The sequence below is a fragment of the Sinocyclocheilus grahami genome, unplaced genomic scaffold (assembly GCF_001515645.1).
Source record: "Sinocyclocheilus grahami isolate Dianchi unplaced genomic scaffold, SAMN03320097.WGS_v1.1 scaffold473.1, whole genome shotgun sequence".
In the NCBI taxonomy this organism is placed as follows: Eukaryota; Metazoa; Chordata; class Actinopteri; order Cypriniformes; family Cyprinidae; genus Sinocyclocheilus; species Sinocyclocheilus grahami.
The window spans coordinates 1,131,095-1,141,095 of record NW_015505652.1 but is presented as its reverse complement, the minus strand read 5'-3'; the positions used below and the strand labels follow the sequence as shown (position 1 = coordinate 1,141,095).

Sequence of the window (10,001 nt, the reverse complement as noted above, 5' to 3'; positions counted from 1 at the left end):
TTTAAGGATTCTTTGATAAATGTAAAGTTCAAAAGAACAGCATTTATTTGAAATATAAATCTTTTGTAATGTAGTGAATGTCTTTATTTAACATAAAAACATACTGACCTCAAAAACATGAAAAAAAGTGCAATTTTATATAGTGAATTATTGTTTTCACATTAAAAATCATGTTAACACATTGTTTACATCAATTGTTGTTGTGGCTAACCAATGATAAAGCAGTTTTAAAACAGAATGTTTCAGTGTTTAAGGATTGGCCCTATGTACATCCATTGTAAAGTGCCTCATTGTAATCCAGAGTGACAAGTGACAATCAATTTCTGTATTGAATCAAACACAAAATATCCCTATTACCTGCTAAGTGACTTGCCCACCCACACTGAAGACTGAAAATGGGCTAGTTTTTACATTTTTGTGTAATCTGCAAATTATTTTATCTAAAGAGACACAAAGTGAAAGTATACATTTTATAAGTTCGTGCATTCCCCAGGAATCAAACCCACGACCTTAGTGTTGCTACCACCATGCTGTACTGTTTCCACTTCAGGAGAACTATGGGACATACATCATTGGTATGGAAAGCGCCCGGATCTAATCTGATTTTAGCCATTGCAGCTGCTCCTAGGCTTAAAGCATAGAGTATAAAGTTTAAAAGTGCTGCGGAAAAGGGTTTCACATGCAGTCTGGAAGAGATAAACTGGTGTTTGGGAAGGAAAGTAGGTCCTCTGGGCATTTTCATTAGGCCTCCTCTCAGCTCAAGCCAGCCCAGACACGGGTAGGTACCTCTTCCATGTCCTCACACATCCAGTTGGGCTTATGGACACAGTTAATGTGCCGCCTTCGGGGAGTTCTGGAAGTGCAGTGAGTAAAAGATGAAGGTGGAAGCAGGAACGGCCTGATGCAACCAGCCACTATACGCTGACGACAGTGTGGCTCCCGAGGTAGCACCAGCGATGCAGAGGGGTGATTCAAAATGTGCTAATAGCTTGATGGAGGCCCGGAGAGAAGTCGAATCTTGTTACACCCACACTCACACTGTGCTCATTATCACCCATAACACTGGAGGAGCAGCAACTAAATGAGGGAGGTTACACATACACCTAATAAGATTTGTAAACGTCCATTTTATAAACATGGGTAAGAAGTCATGCAATCTGCGATTGTCGTTTGTTCTTTATGCATGCAAATGCAACACTGAATCCAATTTTAAAGCTTTGAAGAAAAGCTTCTGCCAAATAGTTCAATAAGACACAAAATATGCTCAACTGCATCTTTAATATCATATTATTACACTAAAAAAGCACTTGCATATTCTATGAGAGGTTAAGTTAACAAACATTTTCATAATTTACCAAACTCATTATCAGATCATTCAAATTGCTTTTTTCATTGTTATCATTATTGTTATTATTATTTCTTAATTTCTAATTCCTTTCTTTATTAACCTCTCAAGGATGCCGAAGTCACGAAGACGCATTTGTTATACACTGGATTTCAAGATGTGGGCATCACCCTCAAATAGTAGGAAAAATATATAAATAAACAAATAAAAATAAAAAGTATGTGAAAAAGAAGTATGTCTGAATTCACAGCATTCATAAAACAGTAGATAAAAAGTTATAATATTTTAATTTAAAAATGATAAGGTCAATTTTTTAAATAAAACATGCATACATTAATTGTTCACAATAAGATCAATAACATGGATTTAGAAAATAGAATGGTTGAAATTTTATTTCATACAGATTTTAAAAGGCAACAAAAAAGCTGAAAATAAAATAAAATGCTATTTTTTGGTGAGAAGAAAACGCAGAAACATGATTCCAGGTGAAATAATAAAGTGAAATAATTTGGTAAATAATAGCATATTGAGCAAAAAGCAAAAGCACAGCATTTGTCCACGTTACAAGACCAGAATAACAAAAAAAAGTCAAGAAAGACTCAAGAGATATACATTATTTGCAGTGTAACCTCATTGCTTATCTATGCATTACATGTGGTCAGAGTCCATCCTAGACCACCTTCAAATGTATTTTCATTCATCCAAACATTATCACAATGTACATTGGGTCAATGCACACATGGATTTTAATGTGACCAAGGGCAACCATGATTCGCTCACTGAAAACACTCAAAAACACTAATATACTCCATTCAGCTACTTCTCAAGTAATTACTACATTCTATTACTTCTGTATAGTATTGATTATCAGTGTGTTTCCATCAAGGTGAACTTGCAGCTTGTATAAGGACACAAGTTAATAGTCCACAGTAGCTGTATATTCAGAAGGCTGACTGCTGGCTCCACTAATCACTAAAGCTAAATTAAAAAGCACAGGCCATAAGTGAATGCAGGGGAACGGAGCAAAATAACAAAAGACACGAACAGTGGAGTAATGGAGGAGAGGAGGCATGAGCTCTGCGAGTATTGTGGGCTGAAGATATAGTGCTGATCCAGCAGACAGTGTCCTGCACAGATTGGCTCATGCGATGGACAAATTAGAGCAGTGCCCAGACACATGGTACGGCTCCAGCTGGGTTTGACTTTGCAAGGCCTGTGGTGCATTTGATTTAAACACTCACTCAATGAAATTGGAATAAAGATAGTGATCTTCTGAAAGGCCTCTTCTTACATATATGGGTTGGTGTGGAACATAAAATGAGATTTAGCAGAATGTCTGACACTGAGAAAGAAGAATTGCGAGATAAAGTATAAATTCACACAATCCTACCAATCTCACATAAGCTCGCAATCGGGAGGAAAAAAATTTGAATTGTAAGAAGAAGAAAAAATCACGTCTTTACTGACATTAATTCACCTCATTACTGACACCTTTTTAATTCCATGGCAAAAAAAAAAAAGATGCAAGAAAATTGCAAGATGCAAATTGTGAGATAAAATGAATTATATTGTGGTGGAAACAAGATTTCATATTTCAGATATTTTGCATGTTGACTAACATTTTGTTCTCCACGAGAAAGAATGCCATAGGGGTTTAGAGAATGATATACATGTAAATGCTGAAAGAATTTTCTTAATATTATATCTCAATTTTGCTTAAATGCATCTAGTTTTAGGGATGCTTCAATATTTTTACTGGAAAATAATAAAATATTATGATAAAAAAAAAGGTTTTGCACTGCATCCTGCATTCGCAAAGCTACATTTTGCCAGTATGATAAGATTCTGATTCTCAAATGCAAAGAGAAAATGAACAGTGTCATCTAGTGGTTGAAAACAACTTTCACTTGTGATGTCTCAGAATTGTACCATGATCTCCACCGTCTCCACTGAATCTCCACTGATCAAATCAATGTACAATCAGAGAATAAAAACAGCTGTCAGGTTGACATATGCCTGAACAATTACTAAAATGCATTAGAGATTGCACTGACCTCACTCACGTCTGAATAAATTAAGCTTATGACTTCTGGCGACCCATGCTAATGACAATTTCCCAAGTAAATGAGATTTAAAATTTGGAAAAGCTTTCATTAATATTTCATGAACACAGTAGGAACCACCATTACCCCTTAGTAGTACTTTCCTTGGCTGCATTTAACCAGAGATCCTATCAGTTCAGTAGCCTTGTTTAGAGAGCGCTGTTAGTTAATCAGGAGGCACTCCACTTAATACTGTCAGTGTACAGCAGTGCCACTGTCAGAAACAAATCCTGACAGAATGCTGTGTATGGTGTTTCTCTGATGGTGAAGGATCAATGAGCGATCATGGGTAAATCAATATGCTCTGGGGCCCTGCAACGTTCCAATGAAAAAGTGAACTCTACGCCTGTGGTTTGGTACAGAAATCACCTCATTTCAACAACCAGCCAATCAGAAAATCTTTAAATTAGTCTTCAAAGATGCATACAAAGATAAACATATAAAGAAACACATGTATTGGTGGCAATTACACCAAGTGCAAATTAACGTCTCCACTGAATGCCTCTCGTCGCATTTAAAAATAGAAACTTCGTCTTGAGATGCATTTAATTGCTCCTCTCATATTCTGAATGCTTTTATTCCACTAGAGGATGTCAAATTAGTATGCTATAAGTGATGCAAGATCTCTGATGCACTCTGTGCACTTTTGTGCCAGAGATTTGTCTTCCCCTTTTGACATAAATGCGCTCAAAAGGTGATCTGTAGAGCTTAAAAATTCTCAAGGGAGCTTGTCACCGGCTTTAAAGATTGTCACAATGTTAAAAGTGTTACTAGGAGGAAAGCCATTCTTGAAATGTCATGAGACTCTAGCCCGTCAGAAAAAAATAAAATCATTTTTCACATAATATCAAAAATGCAATTTGAACATGAATGGCATTCTTGATTTACCCTCAATTCACCTTTCTTAAGATGAGACAAAACGGTAAACAAAATATCTAGAGAAATGAGCATGTTATTTAACTTATATGTCATTCAAATGGCTCGAAATGGCCTACAAATGGTCTCAAACAATCATTCTTGCTCTCTTTAACCACTGTTATGCCATCTTGTCATCAAAGACGTTGCATACTGACTTGTTCATGCATACTAAATTGGGTAAACCTAAAAGCCCAGATCAGATCATACTCAAAAATGCTCAAATTTCTACAAAACAACAAAACTGGAAGGAGGATTACAGCAAGTCTCGTCATCCACACTTAGCTGCAGTATTTTCTTACCTTAATAGAACTGTTTTACACTTTCTGACTAAAGGAACTACAACTCTGGAAACGGCGCCCTCTGGTGACTGGGGTGTGATTACAAAGGGGAAAAAATCGAAACAAAACTGCAGCCTGAAAAACTGGGATGGGGTAATACATGTCATGGAGGCGGCGCTATGTCGACCCGCTCTACTTTAATTGGCTCCATTAAAGCATGGACAGTGAACAAATTAATTATATCTGTCATTCAAATCTTTAAAATTTAGAAGTTGTGCAGTTTCACAGCTTTCACTGCCATTCTTTCTTGCTTTCTTTCTTTCTTTCTTTCTTTCTTATAGGTTCAAAGAGCCTAACAAGATCCATTTTTAAACAAACATTATTTGGTTATTGGTCAGGTAGAGAAATTAATTATTAAGTAGGCCTACATGATTCATGAAATGCTTATTCATTATTTATCAACTGGGATGTTTAAAAAGTTTATCAACAGCCTATGATTTTAATCGAAATAGACAGTTTATTGGAAAGGATTTAGTTTCATAAGCCATATATATGTATTTTGCAGCATGCTATGACAAAAAAATATATATTTTCATTTTGGGAAACTTTTAATTTTACGCCACTATATTCCAAAGCATTTACTTTTTATTTAACAATATTTCAGGGAGGAAGCCTTGTAATGAATCAGGAGCCGAATTGAATTAACTAAATTGAATTAGTAGTGAAAAAGACCCGATATCGATGTCCAATTTGTGAATGAATCATTCTTTTCAATGAACCGGATAACAAATCATTTTGAAAGATTCATGTAAATTTGACTGATTCGATTGCACAAATTTTATTATTTGGATGGAACAAATCATGTTAAAGGACAAGTCTGCGCTTTTACCTATATATCCATGTTTTATTGCCAGTAGCTATAAAGTGTAGTAGCCTATGAGCCAAATTCCACAATGTTTTAATGTATGGTCATGCACTCTAAAATGCCATAGAAAATCAACCAGTGTGAATCTGTAAGACCTCCATCTGTGCATTTGGACTCACTTTTTTCTTGAGAAGACAGAAGCACCTGACAAAACAAAAGGTCCTTACATTCAATCTCACTGCAGTGACGCAGCAGGTCTGAAATGTCTCGCTGGCAAGTGCTAGAAAACAGCCAGGCCTGTTTGCACCAGATAAGGTAATACCTGTAAAGTGTTGTGCAAGGTTCAGGATGCCAAATTGCTTCAGGTGGTCCCAGACCCCCAAAAGGTATCTCCACAAGGCTGGAGTAAATAGTCACACGCTATTCAACCCATCTCATTTTCTCATTCATTAATTTCATTGTCCTTAATGACCCTTAATGATAGGAGGAAAACTGCAAAAAGTGGCATACACTAAAAGGTTTCTAGCACATTTAGTTGGGGGCGAAAATGACTAAACAGCTTCCATAATGGCCCACAAATTTGTGATCTATATAAATTTTAATGGCACTGTGGGCTGGTATAACCCTGTGGGTAGATTTTATGTAAATTTTATAGCATTATCAGAGTGAAACAACATCATCTATCTCTACTGAATAAATGTGATACAAGTTAAAGATGATGTATACATATTATAAAAGCGTGATGTGTGAGGCCAGAGAAAGTATGGATGCATACCAATGGCAACATACAGGCTGTACAGTGTTGAAGCTCATGGGTATCATATCTGCCTTTTGGATGAACCATATGGACAATGAATATGCAGCAAAACTACCCTAGATAAAAACACAACAGATGGCCCACCACAGAAATTCTTACAAACGCAAATATGTTTCTATAATATGCTTTAAAGAGCAAGTTGTGTTCGATCCTCATTTTATGAAACAACAGTTTATGAACAGTTATTTTGCTATTAGATTATACGGTTCAGTGTAAGAACGAACTGACTACAATAGAACTTTTGCTTATTATATTATACTGGGTATGAATGATACAGTATGGTGAATTCAGATTTTGATGAAACAAGAAGAGTGAAAGAGATTCTGTTCCTCTTTTATTAACTATTACAAATTTCTTCCCTACACAATCATACTTAACTGTCCCCTGTTCTATCCTGCAGTTAAATTTTGGCACAGTGAATAGACCTTCATTTGTCTTTGTCAGGGAATTAAGGAAAATCTATTTGACGGACTTCCAACTAATAAGGGAAAGAAAAGGTCAAATCATTTTCACTGTCTGAAGCCCATGGCATTTTGTCCTGATTCAACCCTTTCCAATGTGACGTTCTGAAGCTGAACAATAACTATCAAAATATTGTAAAATATACTCAATGGAAAGCCATAAGGTAGTGTTGAAGGAAAGAAAATCATTTTATTTGCTTCAACACTTCGCTAGAACGAAACAAAATAGAAAACACTAACAATACAACACATAACAACAATAAGTATGTAAGCATGGTTTGACACCTTCCAAATTAGGTGTCCAGCAAAACTGTCCTGTCATAGATGTCTAGTGCTGGTCTCCAGCTGCTCAGCCTCTTGACTTCAAGAATGTCCTCATCTCGAGCACGACTTTTATGTTTCTCCGCATACAGTGCACTGTGAATATATACAGTACATACACTTTAAGAAATTCCATAGATATTTCTTATCAGCCATGAATGGTGCAGGTCACCATAATTTAATTTCTTATACCTACCTGATATCTTTTGTTGGTGGTTTTCGGTGAATAAATGGTTTAAATGTGACAAAAGGCCTGGACCTGAAGTAATATACAAGTAAATATGTAAAAAAATATAGTATATCGGGGTCTGTGCTCAAGTTTTGTCTCCTCACTCTTGTCTTCCAGATGTTTCATGTTAATTAGTCTTGTTAAAACATTAGGTTCTTGTGTATTTATAGCCTTTGTGTTTTCCTTTTCTTTGTGCATCTTTCAGTTGCCCTGCTGTGTGCTGTGAAAGTTCTATATGGAAACTGTCGACTGTCTGTATGTTCACTTTCAATGGGGAGTTTTGAAATGTTGTACTTTGATATATCCCTTCACATGAAGTTTTTTTTTGTTCATTAATTTGCATTAAAACATGGCTACAGTCATCTTTTTGGTCTATCTTACTGCATCTACAGTAAGCATGTTGGTCCTTACCCAAAAGTGGCTGTGCGCAGTGATGATTCATATTTATGAAAGCCAGGGCTGTACTCAGGAACTAGAAATGGTCTGACCTTTGTTGAAGGGTAGATGCTGCATTTGTCTGTGGCTGAAAGAAGCAAGAAGATGTGATTTATTAGAGTTTTGAATGTCTCTCAGACTATAAATGTTTCAAACTATGTACTGTATGTAAGTACTGTAAATTACCCATGACCTAAAACAACATAGGGTGCACTGACTACACTTCACTAAATACAATTCCGCTTTATATGAATAGTTAAGAACAGTAGCAGGGAGTAACGTTATTAACATTGATAATGTCTTACCCTGCTTTTTCCTCCCCATGGATGATTCCAGGGAATTTTCTGAAATGCATTTCATGCTTCTCGTATGATTAATACCATCCATAAAACATCTCTTTCCAGCGTTATAGGCCTTGGGCTGTCCAAAGTTTGGATAAAAGCTCCATTCAGATGCAGACACCCTATTAGCCTCTAAATGGACATGGCAATAAATATAAATGATTCTGAAAAATGATCCCAGAATCTAATGACAAATTCCAAAGAAAGAGTTAAAAGTGTCTTGAGATGTTACAGCCTTAGTGATTACTGCAATGAAGTCATAGGAAAGTTTTCATGTACAGCTGCCACTAGAGATCCTTTTATTAATACTTGAACAGATAGACGTTGCTGATCAAAGCCTGACTCACGTGAGAAGGATCTCATCAGTTTCCTTTCATTGGGAAACTTTATGTCTTTGATGTGTGGAAATGGGGCGTCACTGTATCGAGGTTCAGGTATCCAGCGCAACTGGGATTTCCAGTCAAGGTCACATCTAAAACCATTGGTATCATTTTAATGTAGTGTAGAAGAAAAAACTCAAGCATAGGATACACATAGACATTAAGTTTGACTTGATTTGAAATATTAACATTGGCTAGAGATGGAGCACAAATCTCACAGTTAACTGTAATGTTGTAACCTCAGAGCTTCAAAATTAAGACTCAAGAGGCTCTCGTATGTCCCACTCAGAAATTCTGTTCAATTTACGATTCAGGTTACGCAATAAAACTTTGACCCTTTGCTTCTACTGCTTCAAACACTTGAGGAAAATTGAAAAGCTGTCATTCACAAGTAACTTCAACTGCAATTAAATCCATTTTTAATACTTTATGGGAGAGAAACTGATTCATGTAATAGTTACTCAGTGAGAACTGGCTCAACGTGTCTAACGTGAGGCTTGAAGTCCTGCTCTTTTCCAAAACTCCAGAATGGGTCACCGAAGTCGGTATGTTTCTTCATATCGCGACACCGTGACATTTCACTATAAGTAACGAGAAAAAAAGAAAGATGGAAAAAAGGGAATGATCTGCTATGCAGTACTTTTTGAACTTAAAGTAAATGTAGGCCTATAGGCTATTGATTGTGTTGTAAGTATTTCTATGAATAAATAGCCTAGTCTACACAAGATTTTTAGAAATAGTGCTAATTAAAAGCTAATTAATTATTTAAGCACACAAAAAATGATCTCGTAAACACTATTCACTTCGTGAGGCGTAAGCTACAACTTTTTAAGAAACAAATGAATTGAGTGAATTTATAGTGTTATTATATGCGAGCAAGTGTTGCAATGAGACTCATTTTTTAAATATTTTCGTCTACTTGCGCCCACAGCAACGCGACTACGATAAATATTTTGTAGTAAATAAAATATCAATGTTAGACTGCCTATATATGGACCAAATATATTCTGGAAACCTTACCTCGTGTTCATTACGTAGCTAAATGAACCAGTGATCTATGTACATTGAGTTAAAGGCTGTAGACAAAACTATTGTAATAATCCGTTGCTAGGAGAACATAAGCAAAACTGACAATAGCCTTTAGAGTCTGATACAAATGCACTGTAAATCGATTGCGTAGCCTATATATATTTCTTGAATTATTCACTTACTGATATGCGTTATTTATTCACATGGTAATACTGTCGGTCTATTTGTTTGTTAGGATACGTTACAAAATTTAAGTAAAATAATTTGCATTTGCCTGACTTTAGCCTGTCAAAACGCAAGATGGCGCAAGAAGGTAATTTATCCTTACAAGGATTTTACTGTTACTGTGTGTGTGTGTGTGTGTGTGTGTGTGTGTGTGTGTGTGTGTGTGTGTGTGTGTGTGTGTGTGTGTGTGTGTGTGTGTACGCGTTTTTGCGTTTTTGGAGGACATATATTTGTATAATGACAAAGGTATGACAG

General features: G+C 36.0%; 1 protein-coding gene across 1 annotated transcript; it reads right to left on the bottom strand.

The window, feature by feature from the left end:
• Positions 1–7,079: 7,079 nt before the first annotated feature.
• Positions 7,080–9,051, bottom strand: LOC107553422 (spermatogenesis-associated serine-rich protein 1-like). Its single transcript, XM_016235610.1, has 5 exons — positions 8,954–9,051; positions 8,460–8,584; positions 8,077–8,244; positions 7,748–7,859; positions 7,080–7,203 (listed from the first exon to the last, which is right to left on the bottom strand). Exons 1-5 carry the CDS (start codon positions 9,049–9,051, stop codon positions 7,080–7,082), a joined length of 627 nt encoding a protein of 208 aa, XP_016091096.1.
• Positions 9,052–10,001: the final 950 nt, after the last annotated feature.